This window comes from Panulirus ornatus, chromosome 34 (genome assembly GCF_036320965.1).
Source record: "Panulirus ornatus isolate Po-2019 chromosome 34, ASM3632096v1, whole genome shotgun sequence".
Classification (NCBI taxonomy): Eukaryota; Metazoa; Arthropoda; class Malacostraca; order Decapoda; family Palinuridae; genus Panulirus; species Panulirus ornatus.
Genome location: NC_092257.1, coordinates 20,165,378 through 20,185,963, shown reverse-complemented (window position 1 = coordinate 20,185,963; position 20,586 = coordinate 20,165,378). Strand labels below are relative to the sequence as shown.

Genomic DNA, 20,586 nt, shown 5'->3' with positions numbered 1-20,586 from the left:
TCCCTTAGTTCCTATTCCCCCATCTGAAGCTCCATTTGACCGAGTCATAGTTGACATTGTGGGTCCATTGCCAAGAACCTCCGCTGGCCACTGTTACATTTCAAGTAGTATTGATATGGCTACGAGATATCCCGAGGCAATACCATTAAGAAGCATGAATGCCAAGACTGTTGTCCAGGAGCTGCTTAGCTTCTTCACAAAGTTTGGACTTCCCAAAGAGGTGCAATCTGATCGGGGATCCAATTTCATGTCCAGGACTTTTCAACAAACCCTGAGGGAGCTGGGTATCGGTAAGATTACCTCCACTGCTTATCACCCTCAGAGCCAGGGAGCATTGGAATGTTACCATTCCACCCTGAAGTCCATGTTAAAGAAGTATTGTGCTGACAACACTAAGGACTGGGATAAGGGGCTCCCATTTCTTCTCTTCGCCACAAGAGAAGTGACTAATGAATCTCTAGGTTTCTCCCCCTTTGAGCTGATGTTTGCCCATGAGGTCCAAGGGCCTCTTAAATTACTGAAAGAAGTGTGGCTGAACACGAGTGAGTGTTGGCCTGTTGGACTCCGTTAGCGAATTAAAAGAGAAACTTCAAAGGTGTTGGGAAGCCGCTCGGCAGAATTTAACAGGGACCCAAGCACGAATGAAGAAATGGGATGACAAACGATCTAGTAAGTTGCTAGAAGCAGTGAAAAGTTTTTACCAAAGATGTAAGGCATGTGTATGAGTAGGAAGAGAGGAGAGTGATTGTTTCTCACTGAATGTTGGTTTGCAGCAGGGGTGTGTGATGTCCCCATGTTTGTTTAACTTGTTTATGGATGGGGTGGATAGGGAAGTAAATGCATGAGTTTTTGAGAGAGGGTAGAGTATGCAGTCTGTTGTGGATGAGAGGGCCTAGGAAGTGAGTCAGTTGTTTGCTGATGATACAGAGCTGGTGGCTGATTTGGGTGAGAAACTGCAGAGGTTGGTGACTGAGTTTGGAAAAATGTGTGAAAGGAGAAAGTTGAGAGTAAATGTGAATAAGACCAAGGTTATTAGGCTCATTAGGGTTCAGGGACAAGTTAAATGGGATGTAAGTTTGAATGGAGAAAAATTGGAAGAAGTGAAGTCTTTCAGATACCTGGGAGTGGACTTAGCAGAGGATGGAACCATGGAAGCGAAAGTGAGACACAGGGTAGGGAAGGGGCCAAGGTTCAGGAAGTTGTCATGTGTAATGCACCGAAACCACAGCTCCCTATCTACAACCAGGCCCCAGAGACCTTTCCATGGTTTCTCCCTGACACTTGGTATGCCTGGTTCAATCCACTGACAGCATTTTGACCCCAGTATATCACACTGTTCCAATTCACTCTATTCCTTGCATGCCTCTCACCCTCCTGTATGTTCAGGCCCTGACAGCTCAAAATCTTTTTCACTCCACCTTGGTTTCCTGCTTCTCCTTGCTCCCTTCACCTCTGACAAATATATCCTCTTTGTCAATCTTTCCTCACTCATTCTCTACATATGTCCAAACCATTTCAACACACCCTCTTCTGTGCTTTTAACCGCACTCATTTTATTTCCACACATCTCTCTTACCCTTTCATTTATTTACTCAATTAAACCACCTCACACCACATACTGTCCTCAAACATTTCATTTCCAACATATCCACCCTCCTCTGTACAACCCTATCTATGGCCCATGCTATAAAAGATATATATGCTATACATTCACTTGTTTGCTGTTTCCCACATTGGCAGGAAATGGTGAACATGCCTTTAAAAATAATTCTGCACTTGTTTGCTGTTTCCATCATTACTGGGGTAGCGTTAGAAAAAAAAGGAAGCCATCTTTGCTCTTATCCATTCTATAGCTGTCATGTGTAATGCACTGACAAGACAGCCCCCAATCCACAACTAGGCCCCAAAGACCTTTCCACTGTTTCCCTGGATGCTTCCTATGCCCTAGTTAAGTTCACTGGGGAAAACGCTGGAAAAGGTGACAGAACTCAAGAATTTGGAAGCTATCTTGGGTAAATCTGGTGATATGGAAGGAGAGATAAAGGTGGGAGCAGTATATGGTAAAAGATTTGTTGGGTCCCCTGACAAAATAAAAAGGGTAGAGGTACAAGTACGGAAATGAAGAAATGATTACGAGTCAGCAATTAAAATGCAATCAAAAAGTACACAAAAAATAGTTAAAACACAAACAGCTAAACTTGTACACAAAACAAGGTGAAATGGTTGCATGGGTTTACTCAGAACTGATGTTTAGAGTGAGGGGTATCAAAAATAGTATGCTAACTCTATATAGTGGACTAATTCAAATACAGTGGACGATGGGTAGCAGTCCATGATCTTTTTCTGTAATATAAGTGTATTTGTTAATGAGAATTCTGATAAAACAATGTCATATAGTACCACACAATCAACAACAGCTTCTTTCGTCATGTCTGCATCTGAAGGTTCATAACACAATGCTTTCCTGTTTTAACTTCATCTTTACTTTTCTTTCATCAGTCTGTTAAGCTTTAACTAAAAACTTATGAGAAGCTACGATACAACTAAAAACCAGCTGTGTACATGATTATACTGCAACAGATATTCACCACCATCTGCAAAATATGTAAGTTGTGACAATAATTCAAAATAAAGTTCTAAATGTAAAATTCTGACATAAAAATCTATTCCAACATATCTTCTAGATATCTAACTTTCTCAACTTTTGGCTTGATAAGGCAAATTCTACATTCCTACCTTAATCTGAGTTCTTGGTAAAGGAGAGTCTATGACAATGCATTTTGTAACATTTGATAATGAATGAGGTACTAATATAAAAACTTGGTATAAAGCTGCAAACCACTCCTTTGTTACCTCTTCTGTGAATGAAATGCTGCTTCTCTGGCTGATTTTGGGGTACAGGTGATAAAAGCGCGTAAACTAGCCACTGTTTCTTGACGCTGCAAGGCTGCTTCACAGAGCTCCAAGGGTGATAGAGCCCGTTGTTTAAGAAGAGCCACAGCTTCTCCTATACTTCCCATCAGATAATTCATTACTATATCTGCAACCACAATGACACCATGATACATTACACTGATATTAACAATCCACATATGTAATAAAAAGAATGCGGCAAATGAAACTATAACCCACATTAACAGGGAAAACATCTTAAAATCTCAACAATATTTCATATTACTTTAACAAGTGCAAGACATTTATCAAAAATCAACTCCAACCACACTTCAGGTCTCTGAGCAATGCACCATCTTAACATAATTACTAAGTCTACACCCTAAATTATGCATTACAGCAATTCACATTCTATTCTGCAGCTGTAGAGCATACAATCAAAACTGTCAAGCTGCCCACCTTGGTCTTAAGGCAAAATATATGGCCAGAAATGCTTGCAGTTAAATTCCATGCATTGCAGTCAGACTCTTCAGCCTACATTTTTTCATAGACTGGTAGGTCTATGTGAAATATCAAAGAGATTTGTATGAGGTCTTTGCCCTCTTGTTATATGAGGCATTAAGAACAGCAGTGAAAAGCAGGCTATACAAAATTCAAGAAAACAAGCATCAGACTTTTAAGAAACTAAATAGCCATAACATTCATGGAAATTCATAGATTTTGATTAATATGGTATCATTTTAAAGTATATTTTGTCACATTATATGAATGATAGAAAAGAAAGGGTACTATGATCTAAATACAGATGGGTTGGGATGTAACACAAGACAGGTATCATGAGTGTTCATGATAAAACCAGTCTGCCAAATTATGGTTTCAATGTAAACAGGAGGCATGGAACCATAATACCATAAACCAAAATGTACATGAACTAGTCCTCAAAACTTTTGAGGACTAAAAATGTTATTCAAAAGATGAAAATATATAATCTTTCTTTCTTTCTTTTAAACTATCCGCCATTTCCCGCATTAGCGAGGTAGCGTTAATGAACAGCTATTTTCACTTTACTCATGAACTGGCTCAACACAACCTAGACTCTGCCACTGATGTTCTATGGCTGCCAACCATGATGTTGTACCCCTGATCCTCTGATTTCTTAGAAATAGGCTAAGCCTCAACCTCTGAGACTAACATGTAGATACATGTGTAAAATTTCCAGAATGGCAAATTATGAGTTTTCAAACTGTGATGGATGACAAAGAACTGATACAGTAGGCAGCATGGGCAGCATTTCTTTGGTGAACTGTGCAGCCCTAGCTATGCTTGTGTTGTAGCCTATACTCTTCTGAGAGTTTTCCGATATATCAAGCTGCATTTCACAATCAGACAAACTCAGTTTAGAACTGCATTTCACTATATGAACTCATTTTACACACTATTAGTTCAAACTCAAGAACAAAAGATAGCAAGCACAAGCACAACACACACAACTACTCGGTGTAAGACTGGCCCAAGAGGTTTAGCTTGATTCTCATTGCTTGAAAAAGTCATGAGCCTACTGTTATGATGCTCACTGGTTCCTATCTATGATGTGCTCAGTGATGTCATGCTCCCATTTTTTAACTTTCTAGCCTGAGCTCATGGTTGATCATCTACTTTAAAACCACTGAAATCATGACAGTGATGAACTAGCCATATGAGAGCACTGTCGTATGATAAAGGAAGGCTAGATAATTCTGGTAACATAGAAAAAAGAGTTTCAGAGCTATGGCAGGCTTATCATTATTACACTGAGTGCCTTATATCATTATATGTAAAACATAGAAGGTCTTAAGAGTATATGGTGAAATGTTTTTACCAAGGATGTAAGGCATGTGTACAAGCAGGAAGAAAGGAGAGTGATTGTTTCCCAATGAATGTCGGTCTGCGGCAGGGACAAGTGATGTCCCCATGGTTGTTTAATTTGTTTATGGATGGGGTGGTTAGGGAGGTAAATGCAAGAGCATGGAGAAGGGGTGAGTATGCAGTCTGTTATGGATGAGAGGGTCTGGGAAGTGAGTCAGTTGTTGTTTGGCAATGATAGAGCTCTATTGACCAATTCGTGTGAGAAAGTGCAGAGGCTGGTGACAGTTTGGAAAAGTGCGTGGAAGAAAGTTGAGAGTAAATGTGAATAAGAGCAAGGTTATTAGGTTCAATGGGGTTGAGGGACAAGTTAATTGAATGGAGAAAAATTGGAGAAGTGAAGCATTTTAGATATCTCGGAGTGGACTTAGCTGCGGATGGAACCATGGAAGTGGAAGTGAGTCACAGAGTGGGGGAGGGGGCGAAGGTTCTGAGAGCGATGAAGAATGTATGGAAGGAGAGAATGTTATCTCAGAAAGCAAAAATGGGTATGTTTAAAAGGATAGTAGTTCCAACAATGTTATATGGTTGTGAGTGGGCTATATATTGGGTTGTACAAAGGAGGAGTGAGGAAAGAGTGACAAAGAGGATGTATGTGTCTGAGGTGGAGGGAACAAGGAGAAGTGGGAGGCCAAACTGGAGGTGGAAGGAAGGAGTGAAAAAGATTTTGAGTGATAGAGGCCTGAACATACAGTAGGGTGAGAGGCTTGCAAGGAAGAGAGTGAATTGGAACGATGTGGTTGATGTGCTGTCAATGGAGTGAACCAGGGCATGTGAAGCATCTGGGGTAAACCATGGAAAGGTCTATGGGGCCTGGATATGGATAAGGAGCTATGGTTTTGGTGCATTACACATGACAGATAGAGACTGATTGTGAATGAATTTGGCCTTTTTGTCTATATTCCTGGTGCTACCTCGCTCAAGCAGAGGATCGTGATGCTGTTTTTCCTGTGGGGCAGGGTAGTGACAGGAATGGATGAAGGCAAGCAAGTATGAATATGTACATGTGTATGTATGTGATGTCTGCGTATGTGTATGTATATGTTGATATGTATACATATATGTGCATATATGGGCATTTATGTACATGCATGTGTATATGAGTGGATGGGCCATTCTTCATCTGTTTCCTGATGCTACCTAGCTGATGAAGGAAACAGTGATTATGTATAATGAATGATAATAAATGAACAAGCAGGAGATAGCGATGCTGTTTTCCTGTGGGGCAGGGTAGCGACAGGAATGGATGAAGGCAAGCAAGTATGAATATGTACATGTGTATGTATGTGATGTCTGTGTATCTGTATGTATATGTTGATATGCATATATATGTGCGTATATGGGCGTTTATGTATATGCATGTGTATATGAGTGGATGAGCCATTCTTTGTCTGTTTCCTGACGCTACCTAGCTGATGTGGGAAACAGCAATTACGTATAATAAATAATGATAAATGCACAAAAGATTAATATTTGTGAAGAAAACCCTTAGTTATTACATCTGTGATGAGTAGACTTCCCTAAATACCACAAATATCATGCATCTTGCCAAGTACACCTGATGGTGTACCTTAAGTGGATGGCAGTGAAGCAGCATAACTTCAAGGACATGTAGCAAATACAAGTAATTTTTCACAAGTACACCCATTTCAATTAGAAAAGTAAGTGTTACCAGATTACTGCTAGTGGTCACACTATGAGTGAAAAGTCACCTTTGGCCTTCTCACTCTAAAAGAGTTTATCTCTTCTGTTACTGATTATAACAGCACTGAAGTTGTAGTAGTCCTATAAATGGGGTCCTGGAGTCATATTATCACTAAATGTCAAAACTGAGAAAATAATGTCCTCAATAAAATTACAGATAATTTCTTTTTGAATCAAACACATTCAACAAAACTTCAAAATACTCACTCTACCTCCTTCTCACATCACCACTACTTGTTATCACCTCCCCATTAGCCCCCTTCACTGAAGTTCCCATTTGTTCCCTTGTCTTACACACTTTATTTACCTCCTTCCAAAACATCTTTTTATTCTCCCTACAATTTAATGATACTCTCTCACCCCAACTCTCATTTGCCCTCTTTTTCACCTCTTGCACCTTTCTCTTGACCTCCTGCCTCTTTCTTTTATACATCTCCCACTCATTTGCATTATTTCCCTGCAAAAATCGTCCAAATGCCTCTCTCTTCTCTTTCACTATCAATCTTACTTCTTCATCCCACCACTCACTACCCTTTCTAATCTGCCCACCTCCCACTCTTCTCATGTCACAAGCATCTTTTGCGCAAGCCATCACAGCTTCCCTAAATGCATCCCATTCCTCCCCCACTCCCCTTATCTCCTTTGTTCTCACCTTTTTCTATTCTGTACTCAGTCTCTCCTGGTACATCCTCACACAAGTCTCCTTCCCAAGCTCACTTACTCTCACCACTCTCTTCACCCCAACATTCTCTCTTCTTTTCTGAAAACCTCTACAAATCTTCACCTTCGCTTCCAAAAGATAATGATCAGACATCCCTCCAGTTGCACCTCTCAGCACATTAACATCCAAAAGTCTCTCTTTTGCGCGCCTATCAATTTACTCATAATCCAATAACGCTCTCTGGCCATCTCTCCTACTTACATACGTATACTTATGTATATCTCTCTTTTTAAACCAGGTATTCCCAATCACTAGTCCTTTTTCAGCACATAAATCTACAAGCTCTTCACCATTTCCATTTACAACACCCCACGTATACCAATTATTCCCTCAACTGCCACATTACTCACCTTTGCATTCAAATCATCCATCACTATAACCCGGTCTCGTGCATCAAAACCACTAGCACACTCATTCAGCTGCTCCCAAAACACTTGCCTCTCATGATCTTTCTTCTCATGCCCAGGTGCATATGCACCAATAATCACCCATCTTTCTCCAACCACTTTCAGTTTTACTCATATCAATCTAGAGTTTACTTTCTTACACTCTATCACATACTCCCACCACTCCTGTTTCAGGAGTAGTGCTACTCCTTCCCTTGCTCTTCTCCTCTCACTAACCCCTGACTCTACTCCCAAGACATTCCCAAACCACTCCTCCCCTTTACCCTTGACCTTCATTTCACTCAGAGCCAAAACATCCAGGTTCCATTCCTCAAACAAACTACCTATCTCTCCTTTTTTCTCATCTTGGTTACATCCACACACATTTAGACACCCCAATCTGAGCCTTCGAGGAGGATGAGCACTCCCCGCGTGACTCCTTCTTCTGTTTCCCCTTTTAGAAAGTTAAAATACAAGGAGGGGAGGGTTTCTAGCCTCCTGCTCCCGTCCACTTTAGTCGCCTTCTACGACATGTGAGGAATGCATGGGAAATATTCTTTCTCCCCTATCCCCAGGGAACAAATGGGAACTTCAGTGAAGGGGGCTAATGGGGAGGTGATAACAAGTAGTGGTGATGTGAGAAGGAGGTGGAGTGAGTATTTTGAAGTTTTGTTGAATGTGTTTGATGTTAGAGTGGCAGATATAAGGTGTTTTGGTCGAGGTGGTCTGCAAAGTGACACGGTTAGGGAAAATGATGTGGTAAACAGAGAAGAGGTAGTAAAAGCTTTGCGGAAGATGAAAGCCAGCAAGACAGCGGGTTTGGATGGTATTGCAGTGGAATTTATAAAAAAAAGGGGGTGACTGTGTTGTTGACTGGTTGGTAAGGTTATTTAATGTATGTATGATTCATGGTGAGGTGCCTGAGGACTGGCAGAATGCTTGCATAGTGCCATTGTACAGAGGCAAAGGGGACAAAGGTGAGTGCTCAAATTACAGAGGTATAAGTTTGTTGAGTATTCCTGGTAAATTATATGGGAGGTTATTGATTGAGAGGGTGGAGGCATGTACAGAGCATCAGATTGGGGAAGAGAAGTGTGGTTTCAGAAGTGGTAGAGGATGTGTGGATCAGGTGTTTGCTTTGAGGAATGTATGTGAGAAATACTTAGAAAAGCAAATGGATTTGTATGTAGCATTTATGGATCTGTAGAAGGGATATGATAGAGTTGATAGAGATGCTCTGTGGAAGGTATTAAGAATATATTGTGTGGGAGGCAAGTTGTCAGAAGCAGTGATAAATTTCTATCGAGGATGTACGGCATCTGTACGTGTAGGAAGAGAAGAAAGTGATTGGTTCTCAGTGAATGTAGGTTTGCGGCAGGGGTGTGTGATGTCTCCATGGTTGTTTAATTTGTTTATGGATGGGGTTGTTAGGGAGGTGAATGCAAGAGTTTTGGAAAGAGGGGCAAGTATGCAGTCTGTTGTGGATGAGAGAGCTTGGGAAGTGAGTCAGTTGTTGTTCGCTGATGATGTAGTGCTAGTGGCTGATTCATGTGAGAAACTGCAGAAGCTGGTGACTGAGTTTGGTAAAGTGTGTGAAAGAAGAAAGTTGAGAGTAAATGTGAATAAGAGCAAGGTTATTAGGGTTGAGGGTCAAGTCAATTGGGAGGTAAGTTTGAATGGAGAAAAACTGGAGGAAGTGAAGTGTTTTAGATATCTGGGAGTGGATTTGGCAGCGGATGGAACCATGAAAGCGGAAGTGAATCATAGGGTGGGGGAGGGGGCGAAAATTCTGGGAGCCTTGAAGAATGTGTGGAAGTCGAGAACATTATCTCGGAAAGCAAAAATGGATATGTTTGAAGGAATAGTGGTTCCAACAATGTTGTATGGTTGCGAGGCGTGGGCTATGGATAGAGTTGTGCGCAGGAGGGTGGATGTGCTGGAAATGAGATGTTTGAGGACAATATGTGGTGTGAGGTGGTTTGATCGAGTAAGTAATAGGGTAATGTGTGGTAATAAAAAGAGTGGTTGAGAGAGCAGAAGAGGGTGTTTTGAAATTGTTTGGTCACGTGGAGAGAATGAGTGAGGAAAGATTGACCAAGAGGATATATGTGTCAGAGGTGGAGGGAACGAGAAGTAGGAGACCAAACTGGAGGTGGAAAGATGGAGTGAAAAAGATTTTGAGTGATCGGGGCCTGAACATGCAGGAGGGTGAAAGGCATGCAAGGAATAGAGTGGATTGGAACGATGTGGTATACCGGGGTCGACGTGCTGTCAATGGATTGAACCAGGGCATGTGAAGTGTCTGGGGTAAACCATGGAAAGTTCTGTGGGGCCTGGATGTGGAAAGGGAGCTGTGGTTTCGGTGTATTATTACATGACAGCTAGAGACTAAGTGTGAACGAATGGGGCCTTTGTTGTCTTTTCCTAGCACTACCTCGCACACATGAGGAGGGAGGGGGTTGTTATTTCATGTGTGGTGCGGCAGCAATGGGAATGAATAAAGAGAGACAGTATGAATTATGGACGTGTATATATGTATATGTCTGTGTGTGTATATATATATGTATATGTTGAGATGTATAGGTATGTATATTTGCGTGTGTGGATGTGTATGTATATACATGTGTATGTGGGTGGGTTGGGCCATTCTTTCGTCTGTTTCCTTGCGCTACCTCGCTAATGCGGGAGACAGCGACAAAGCAAAATAAATAAATAAATATTCTTTTTGAATATTTGAAAATCTTCAACACACAGACTTAACACTGAAAACATGAATTTGAAGTCCAGTACATAAATTCTATACTGATTGTTAATCAACTAACTGCAAACAAAAAGCACTCATAGAAAAGCAGAGTCAACATTCTTTGTAATATAATCATCTTTTGCATCAAAAAATATCAAAGAGAATGAAAAACACCAGATAGGAGCAAAACAAATATATAAAATGTGCATGCAATGAGTTCATATTCCAGGAACATGTCTAGACCAATTACGATAAGCGGTAAGTACAGAGGAATACGGAAAAGTAAAGTTGTGTGAGTTTCAAACTGACATTATGAATCGTCAGAGGTCAACACATCACCTCCCTTGAGTTCTACATCCCTGCTACTTCATATTCCATAGATTCGAGTGAATATGAACCCTTCAAAATCATTAGTAAACAAGAGAACTACCTTATCAGGAGAAATCTTTAAATCATATACTAACTTCTATTCACACAACCATAATAATGTCTGTGGGGCCTGGTTACAGATAGGGAGCTGTGGTTTAGGTGAAGTACACAAGACAACTAGTGAATAAATAAGAGTGGATGCAACCTTCTTCGTCTTTTCCATGCGCTACCTCGCTAACGCGAGAAACGGCGATCAAATATTAAAATAGATACTCCTGGTAAGAACATTAATTCTCTGATACGTATGTAAGAATGGTATTCATATCAAATGATTGACTTTTACATTACAGTGTATACCATAACGTACATGCCTTCGCGAAGCAATAGTCTGCCTCACTCTGCTTCCAATGCCATATCAATCTTCATATCTTTTGACCTTGTACTAGTTTGTATATGTAGTTCATCCAGAAATTCTATGCTCTTGTAGCCTCATTTACTGCTGTCTTTGTGTTTTTTCACGTATTTTTGTTTTTTGATTTGAATGCTGTTGATGTACCCGGCAGCTTGTACTTACGAGCCTTGGGACCAAAACAGCTGATCTTTATTTACCATTGGAAATTCAGGAGTTCCAAACGTAAAACAAATTACAATTACGTATTTTGTAAAGAAAGAAAAAAATAGATATGAGATTGAAATTATCATTTAGATTCCCTTTAAGTAAATGACCTCATAGAATCTAGTAATGCTGACTGGATGGCCCTATTATCTATCAGAGATGTCGGGGAGGGGAAAAAAAAAAGGACAACTTTATAGCATCGTCAATGATGTATACAACAAGACCACTGATTACCAGTCAAGATGCTTAATGATTCAGGAGCATTTATTCATTCACATCATGATTTCTGAGTCTCACGAATTATACAGATACCCTAAAAGCTGTCAAGGTCGATGGACACGTCCTGGTTGGTGGGTTATCGCTGGTGATGATACGATAGTCAGGCAGGAGATGGAGTGAATGTGCAGTGCATGACGACACAGGAGGCACTCAAGAAGAAATCTGGGATTTATCAAAGTATCTGTGAGTTTATAGGACACCTGAGTTGTTTCTGAATTCGGTGAAAGATATGTATCGCTGTAGGTCTTCTCTCTATAATGGATATTTAGATTTTCGTGCTTTGCGATATTCTAATTTATAAATCATGTGGAGACGCGATTTAGTTTTAATTTCCAGAGGGATGTGGGAAAAGCCTTGTGCAATACATGCACAATACATGTCAAGTGTAATGAATGGAAAAGAAGAAGGAAAGACTCAAAGATAAAAAAAAAGAAAAGACTCAAAGATAAAAGAAAGGGAAGACTCAGAGATAACCAACCTAGCTATATCACACCTAATACCAACCTTGAGGGTGTTTATCTACCTGGACCCTATCAAACTAATTTTCAGACATAATAGCTTTCTGTACATATTTAATTTCAATGATTCAGGTGCATTTAAAGGTGCAATTTTCTATTTTTTATTTTACTGGTGCTGAAAGTAAGCCAAACTAACTTGGCTTCATCAACTAGGTTAGATAAGGATAGCATAGTTGGGTTAGGTTAGGTTAGAATAGGAAAGTACACCTTTTATGATACACTTGTAATGAAATAGATTAACTTATAAGCATCTATCCGAAAACTGCAGTGTTAGCTGATTAGTTATCTTATCCCGTCAACCTTTAATTTTTTAATTAAGTTCTATAAGTGATGGGCTGGGCATTGAAGAAAAGGAAATATGGGGTGAATTAAAAAACAAGGTAAATGAAAAATGAAAGCTGGCAAAAAAAAAAGAAAACTAGTATTTTGAGCATCATGTAACGACTTAATTGGACCAGCATACTGTATGCAGATGTACATTGTGTAATGACTTAGTTGGACCAGCATGCTGTATGCGGATGTACCCTAAAGTACTATTGATCAGCAGCTCTAATATTGCATGTCAAAGCCTCTGAGCCCTAGAATGTGAATTAATTAACCTGGTAGACCCAAGCAGTATACACAACCCAGGACAATGCAGGTTATGTTCGTGTACATTTGTTACCTGATAGACCTAAGCAGTATACACAACCCAGGACAATGCAGGTTGTGTTCATCGTGTACATTTGTTAAATTGTGGTTTAGGTTGTGTGCTGGCACTTGGCTTACAGTAGGATGGAGCATCTCTTTCCAATAGAAAAATATTTGAATATATATACATGTGTATGGGGACAGGGAAGAAAGAATACTTCCTATATATTCCCCGAGTGTCATAGAAGGTGACTAAAAGGGAAGGGAGTGGGGGATGGAGATCCTCCCCTCCCATTTTTAATTTTCCAGAAGAAGGAACAGAGAAGGGGGTCAAGTGAGGATATTCCCTCGAAGGCTCAGTCCTCTGATCTTAACGCTACCTCGCTAATGCAGGAAAAGGTGAATATGTATAAAAAAGAATATATGTAAGCAAACATTCAGCACCTACATAGTGAAACAAAAATCCTCTGAAAACGATCCCACTTCAGCATACTTGGCCTTTCAGTTATAATCACCAACACCCGATAGAAATAAAAAACTTCTCTTGGACGATTGACATACCCTAGTTCAGTCAGTGACTGCAAGTTGAACTCAGCACACCACATCGTTCCAAATCTCGCCCTCCTATATTTTCAGGCCCCAATCGCTCAAAATGTTTTTCACCCCATCCTTCCATCTCCAGTTTGGTCTCCCAGTTCTCCTTGTTCCCCCCACTGTTTTCTGGCACTATGTGCTTAGTCCAAAGGTCTGTAGGGCCTGGATGTGGATAGGGAACTGTGGTGTTGGTGTATTACACATGGCAGCTACAGACTGAGTGTGAACAAATGTGGCCTTTTTTGTCTGTTTTCCTGGCGCTACCTCACTGAAGCAGGGGTTAACAATACTATTTCCTCTGTGGCTGGGTAGCGACAGGAATGGATGAAGGCAAGCAAGTAAGAATATGTACATGTGTATATATGTGTATGTCTGTGTATGTGTATGTATATGTGTGGCAGATATAGGGTGTTTTGGTTGAGATGGTGTGCGAAGTAAGTGGGTCAGGGAGATTGGTTTGGTATACAGAGAAGAGGTAGTGAAAGCATTGTGGAAGATGAAAGCCGGCAAGGTGGTGGATTTGGATGGTAATGCATGGAATTTATTAAAAAAAAAGGGGGTGACTTTGTTATTGACTGGTTGGTAAGGATATTCAGTGTATGTATGGTTCATGGTAAAGTGCCTTAGGATTGGGGTAATGCATATATAGTGCCATTGTACAAAGGCAAAGGGGATTAATGTGAGTGTTCAAATTACAGAGGTATAAGTTTGTTGAGTATTCCTGGGAAATTATATGGGAGGGTATTGACTGAGAGGGTAAAGGCATGCACAGAGCTTCAGATTGAGGAAGAGCAGTGTGGTTTCGGAAGTGGTAGAGGATGTGTGGGCCGGTGTTTACTTTGAAGAATCTATGTGGGAAATACTTAGAAAACAGATGTATTTGTATTAGCATTTATGGATCTGGAGAAGGAATATGATAGGGTTGTTAGAGATGCTTTGTGGAAGGTATTAAAAGTATATGGTGTGGGAGGTAAGTTGCTAGAAGCAGTGAAAAGCTTTTACCAAGGATGTAAGGCATGTGTATGAGTAGGAAGAGAGGAAATTGATTGGTTTCTAGTGAATATCAATTTGTGGCAGGGGTGCGTGATGTCTTTATGGTTGTTTAATTTGTTTATGGATGAGGTGGTTAGGGAGGTGAATGCAAGAGTTTTGGAGAGAGGGCTTGGAAAGTCAGTCAGTTTTTGTTCAGTGATGATACAGTGCTGGTGGCTGATTTGGGTGAGAAACTGCAGAAGTTGGTGGCTGAGTTTGGTAAAGTGTGCAAAAGAAGAAAGCTGAGAGTAAATGTGAATAAGAGCAAGGTTATTAGGTTCAGTAGGGTTTAGGGACAAGTTAATAGTGAGGTAAGTTTGAATGGAGAAAAACTGGAGGAAGTGAAGCATTTTAGGTATCTGGGAGTGGATTTAGTAGCGGATGGAACCATGGAAGCGGAAGTGAGTCACAGGGTGGGGGAGGGGGTGAAGGCTCTAGGAGCATTGAAGAATGTGTGGAAGGCAAGAACGTTATCTCGGAGAGCAAAAATGGGTATGTATGAAGGAATAGTGGTTCCAACAATGTTATATGGTTGCAAGGCATGGGCTATAGATAGGGTTGTGCAGAGGAGGGTGGATGTGTTGGAAATGAAATGTTTGAGGAAAATATGTGGTGTGAGGTGGTTTGATTGAGTAAGTAATGAAAGGGTGAGAGAGATGTGTGGTTGAGAGAGCAGAAGAGGGTGTGTTGAAATGGTTTGGTCACATGGAGGGAATGAGTCAGGAAAGATTGACAAAGAGGATATATGTGTCAGACGTAGAGGAAATGAGAAGTGGGAGAGCAAATTGGAGGTGCCAGGAAGGAGTGAAAAAGATTTTAAGTGATTGGGGCCTGAACATACAGGAGGGTGAAAGGCATGCAGGGAATAGAGTGAATTGGAACGATGTGGTATACTGGTGTCGATATGCTGTCATTGGATTGAACCCGGGCATGTAAAGTGTAAACCATGGAAAGTTTTGTGAGGCCTGGATGTGGAAAGGGAGCTGTGGTTTAGGTGCATTACACATGACTGCTAGAGACTGACTGTGAACGAATGTGGCCTTTGTTGTCTTTTCCTAGTGCTACCATGTGCACGCACGTGGGGGGAGGGGGTGCTATTTCATGTGTGGCAGGGTGGCGATGGGAATGGATGAAGGCAGCAAGTATGAATATGTACATGTGTATATATGTATATGTCTGTGTATGTATATGTATGTTTATGTTGAAATGTATAGGTATGTGTATGTGCATGTGTGGGCATTTATGTATATACATGTGTATGTGGGTGGGTTGGGCCATTCTTTTGTCTGTTTCCTTGCGCTACCTCTCTGATGTGCGAGACGGCGACTAGGTATAATAAAAAAATATGTATATAAAAATATATAGTACCTGGAGGACAGAGTGGAAAAAGGTAAGAACTAAGGGCATAAGGGGAGTGGGGGAGGAATGGGATATATTTAGGGAAGCAGTGATGGCTTGCGCAAAAGATGCTTGTGGCATGAGAAGCATGGGAGGTGGGCAGATTAGAAAGGGTGGTGAGATGAAGTAAGATTATTAGTGAAAGAGAAGAGAGAGGCATCTGGATGATTTTTGCAAGGAAGTAATGCAAATGACTGGGAGATGTACAAAAGAAAGAGGCAGGAGGTCAAGAGAAAGGTGCAAGAGGTGAAAAAGAGGGCAAATGAGAGAGGGGGTGAGAGAGTATCATTAAATTTTAGGGAGGATAAAAAGATGTTTTGGAAGGAGGTAAATAAAGTGCGTAAGCCAAGGGAACAAATGGGAACATCAGTGAAGGGGGTAAATGGGGAGGTGATAACAAGTAGTGGTGATGTGAGAAGGAGATGGAGTAAGTATTTTGAAGGTTTGTTGAATGTGTTTGATGATAGAGTGGCAAATATAGGGTGTTTTGGTCGAGGTGGTTTGCAAAGTGAGAGGGTTAGGGAAGAGGATTTGGTAAACAGAGAAGAGGTAGTGGGGGCTTTGAGGAAGATGAAGGCTGGTAAGGCGGCGGCTTTGGATGGTGTTGCGGTGGAATTTGTTAAAAAAGGGGGTGACTGTATTGTTGACTGGTTGGTGAGGTTATTTAATGTATGTATGTCTCATGGTGAGGTGCCTGAGGATTGGCGGAATGCTTGCATAGTGCCATTGTACAAAGGCAAAGGGGATAAGAGTGAGTGCTCAAATTACAGAGGTGTGGGTTTGTTGAGTATTCCTGGGAGGTTGTATAGGGGGTGTTGATTGAGAGGGTAAAGGCATGTACAGAGCGTCAGATTGGGGAAGAGCAATGTGGTTTCAGAAGTGATAGAGGATATGTGGATCAGGTGTTTGCTTTGAAGAATGTATGTGAGAAATACTTAGAAATGCACACGGATTTGTATGTAGCATTTGTGGATCTGGAGAAGGCATATGATAGAGTTGATGGAGATGCTCTGTGGAAGGTATTAAGAATATATGGTGTGGGAGGCAAGTTGTTAGAAGCAGTGAAAAGTTTTTATTGAGGATGTAAGGCATGTGTATGTGTAGGAAGAGAGGAAAGTGATTGGTTCTCAGTGAATGTAGGTTTGTGGCAGGGGTGTATGATGTCTCCATGGTTGTTTAATTTGTTTATGGATGGGGTTGTTAGGGAGGTGAATGCAAGAGTTTTGGAAAGAGGGGCAAGTATGCAGTCTGTTGAGGATGAGAGAGCTTGGGAAGTGAGTCAGTTGTTGTTTGCTCATGATACAGCGCTGGTGGCAGTTTCATGTGAGAATGCAGAAGCTGGTGACTGAGTTTGGTAAAGTGTGTGAAAGAAGAAAGTTGAGAGTAAATGTGAATAAGAGCAAGGTTATTAGGTACAATAGGGTTGAGGGTCAAGTCAATTGGGAGGCAAGTTTGAATGGAGAAAAACTGGAGGAAGTGAAGTGTTTTAGATATCTGGGAGTGGATTTGGTAGCGGATGGAACCATGTAAGCGGAAGTGAATTATAGGGTGGGGAAGGAGGCAAAAGTTCTGGGAGCGTTGAAAAATGTGTGGAAGTCGAGAACGTTATCTTGGAAAGCAAAAATGGGTATGTTTGAAGGATTAGTGTTCCCAACAATGTTATATGGATGTGAGGCGTGGGCTATAGACAGAGTTGTGTGGAGGAGGGTGGATGTGCTGGAAATGAGATGTTTGAGGACAGTATGTGGTGTGACGTTGTTTGATCGAGTAAGTAATGAAAGGATAAGAGAGATATGTGGTAATAAAAAGAGTGTGGTTGAGAGAGCAGAAGAGAGTGTTTTGAAATGTTTTGGTCTCATGGAGAGGATGAGTGAGGAAAGATTGACCAAGAGGATATATGTGTCAGAGGTGGAGGGAACGAGGAGTGGGAGACCAAATTGGAGGTGAAAAGATGGAGTGAAAAAGATTTTGAGTGATCGGGGCCTGAACATGCAGGAGGGTGAAAGGCGTGGAAGGAATAGAGTGAATTGTGACGATGTGGTATATCGGGGTCGACATGCTGTCAGTGGATTGAACCAGGGCATGTGAAGCGTCTGGGGTAAACCATGGAAAGGTCTGTGGGCCCTGGATGTGAACGAATGTGTCCTTTGTTGTGTTTTCATAGTGCTACCTTGCACACATGCGGGGTAAGGGGGCTTTCATTTCATGTGTGGTGGGGTGGCAAGGGGAATGAATAAGGGCAGACAGTATGAATTATGTATCTGTGTATATGTGTATATGTCTGTGTGTGTATATATATATGTATATGTTGAGATGTATAGGTTTGTATATTTGCGTGTGTGGACGTATATGTATATACATGTGTATGTGGGTGGGTTGGGCCATTCTTTCGTGTTTCCTTGCGCTACCTTGCTAATGCGGGAGACAGCGACAAAGTATGATAAATATAAAAATATTTTTTTTTATTATACTTTGTCTCCTCACGTAATTTTGTATGGACTAAAGGAGGTGACGAACCATCAGTTGCCAGAAATTCAGTGGTGTACCTGTAATATAATGTGTCACGGCATGATTTACATGATATTTAGATGATTTAGATGGTATTGAATGGCATGATTTAGATGAATTTTAATGAAAACTTTATGAAAAGATTGGTGATGAGGGCCTGTGCTGCTTCTGGAGTGACATATGTTGGAGTAAGGGCTATTGAAGGGTAGAGGGAGATGACTTAAGCTTGTCTGTGTCGCCAACTGGAGATGAAATTTAATGGATTCTTTCTGAAAAAAGGTGGTTTTTATGAACCAATAATGCTTCTGGAGTGCAATGTGATGGTGTCCCTTATTTGTTTAATTCAGCAGCATAAATAATGAATACTAATTGAAAGAGTTGGTGATAAGGCTTAAAGCACTCTAAGTGGGAAGGGTTGAAAAGATTATTTGTTTTTGTCTTCCCCTGAATTATCTGATCCAGAGGCTGTTGCCAAAATATTCTGATAATGTGGAGTTTACAAAACCCTTCATAGCCTTGGCATTTTCTGAATGAAACTTAGAAGGATTTGCATAATGATTGGTAGATAGATATATTTTAGGGTGTCAATTTAGATTATATTTGACTCACTAAGTAGTTAGAACATTTGTGGTGTGTACTTATCATTTATAGGAGTTCTGGAATCTCTGGTCTTACAGGTTTGGTTACCAGGCTGCAAACAAATCAGCAATCAACCTAACAAGATTAAAGGCCTTTGAAAAGATAATTTCATACCAAGCAGTCAACAGATATTCCTGCCAGAAGTGTCCCATCTGAACTGAAATGAGATGAGTGAACAGGATATTAAGAAGTTAAAGATGTGTCACATAGGAGAAAGTTTTCCAGATGGTGTTTTTGTCAATTTTTATTTAAACTAGAAATTACTACTGATGGAAAAACTGTCTAACAGATCACAATGACCACAGAAGAGAAGTTTCAGGCAGCTGTCAATATTATTAGAAGCTTGCCAAAAGATGGTAAGTATCATGTTGCATTATCTGAATTAACAAGAGGGTAGCTTTCAGAATTCTCTCTAATACTTAGCTGTCAGAAATTTTCTTACCTTCACTAGTTAAATGTGTATTAGCAACAAATGAGAAATTTCATGGAAAAAATGCAGATTGGTGTGGCTATCAAGTGAATGAAGTACTGCCACTTGGTTTGGTTAACAATTAAAAGTGTTTAAAGAAAGAGTTTCCAAGCACAGGATGTTTCAGCATTTCATTTTTTGATATATGAACATTTTCTTTCAGGCCCTTATCAGCCTTCACATGATATGATGCTTAAATTTTATGGGTTGTACAAGCAAGCAGTTGAGGGGCCATGCACGGAACCTAAACCAGCCTTCTATGAGGTAGTGAAGGGCTACAAGTGGCGAGCTTGGAACAGCTTAGGAAATATGACTAAGAATGAGGCAATGAATTCTTATGTGGATGAATTAAAGAAGGTAAGAAGATTTAGAAATCCTGGGGATAGGGGATTAAGAATACTTCCCACGTATTCCCTGCGTGTCGTAGAAGGCGACTAAAAGGGGAGGGAGTGGGGGGCTGGAAATCCTCCCCTCTCGTTTTTTTTTTTTTTTTTAATCTTCCAAAAGAAGGAACAGAGGGGGCCAGGTGAGGATATTCCAAAAAAGGCCCAGTCCTCTGTTCTTAACGCTACCTTGCTAACGCGGGAAATGGCGAATAGTTAAAAAAAAAAAAAAGAAGATTTAGAATAAAGATGTTCTGGAATTTCTGTCTTCCAAGTTTTAAAAGAAGAAATAGGACAAAGAATGAGGTAATGAATTCTTATGTGGATGAATTAGAGAAGGTAAGAAGATTTAGAATGATGTAGTGTCCTAATTTCTATCTTTCTTTGTTGATAGTTTCTTATCCAAGGTTTGAAAGAATCTTTAACCTCTTGCCTTCTGGTGAGGAAATTGCATCTTATCCCATGGTAGCTACCAATGCTAGCTACCAATTCAGCAATTGCAGATTACTGTTCAGTCTGGGTCTGCCACACTTCCATTCAGTTCCTGAACATCTACTTAGCAAGGACTTCATCATCCTACTGGATATCATGTTAACTGCCTCATAATTCTGGGGATACCTGAAAGCTACAGACCTTCCAAATATGAAGTATCCTTAGTGTTCCCAACAATGTTATATGGATGCGAGGCGTGGGCTATAGATAGAGTTGTGCAGACGAGGGTGGATGCGTTGTAAATGAAATGTTTGAGGACAATGTGTGGTGTGAGGTGGTTTGATCGAGTAAGTAATGAAAGGGTAAGAGGG

General features: G+C 40.6%; 2 protein-coding genes across 12 annotated transcripts in view; one reads left to right on the top strand and one right to left on the bottom strand.

Moving 5' to 3' along the window:
* Positions 1 to 20,586, bottom strand: part of GatA (glutamyl-tRNA(Gln) amidotransferase subunit A, mitochondrial) — a 106,772-nt gene that overhangs the window by 83,901 nt on the left and 2,285 nt on the right. For 2 of the 7 annotated variants that reach the window (XM_071682704.1, XM_071682698.1), the window contains exons 1-2: positions 11,085 to 11,326; positions 2,854 to 3,040 (exon numbers count right to left, since the gene is read on the bottom strand). In XM_071682704.1, the coding sequence (XP_071538805.1) occupies positions 2,854 to 3,032 (179 nt within the window). In that variant the 5' untranslated portion in view covers positions 3,033 to 3,040; positions 11,085 to 11,326. Of the gene's footprint in view, positions 1 to 2,853; positions 3,041 to 11,084; positions 11,327 to 11,567; positions 11,755 to 20,586 lie in introns of those variants that run through there. The other 5 variants (XM_071682702.1, XM_071682699.1, XM_071682700.1 and 2 more) reach the window with 5 other exon arrangements.
* The window catches only part of LOC139759980 (acyl-CoA-binding domain-containing protein 5-like), a 50,145-nt gene continuing 41,122 nt past the window's right edge, over positions 11,564 to 20,586 (top strand). For 3 of the 5 annotated variants that reach the window (XM_071682706.1, XM_071682709.1, XM_071682705.1), the window contains exons 1-3: positions 11,658 to 11,795; positions 18,970 to 19,287; positions 19,564 to 19,757. In XM_071682706.1, coding sequence (XP_071538807.1) covers positions 19,227 to 19,287; positions 19,564 to 19,757 — 255 coding nt within the window. In that variant the 5' untranslated portion in view covers positions 11,658 to 11,795; positions 18,970 to 19,226. Of the gene's footprint in view, positions 11,796 to 13,069; positions 13,160 to 18,969; positions 19,288 to 19,563; positions 19,758 to 20,586 lie in introns of all 5 variants that reach the window. The other 2 variants (XM_071682707.1, XM_071682708.1) reach the window with 2 other exon arrangements.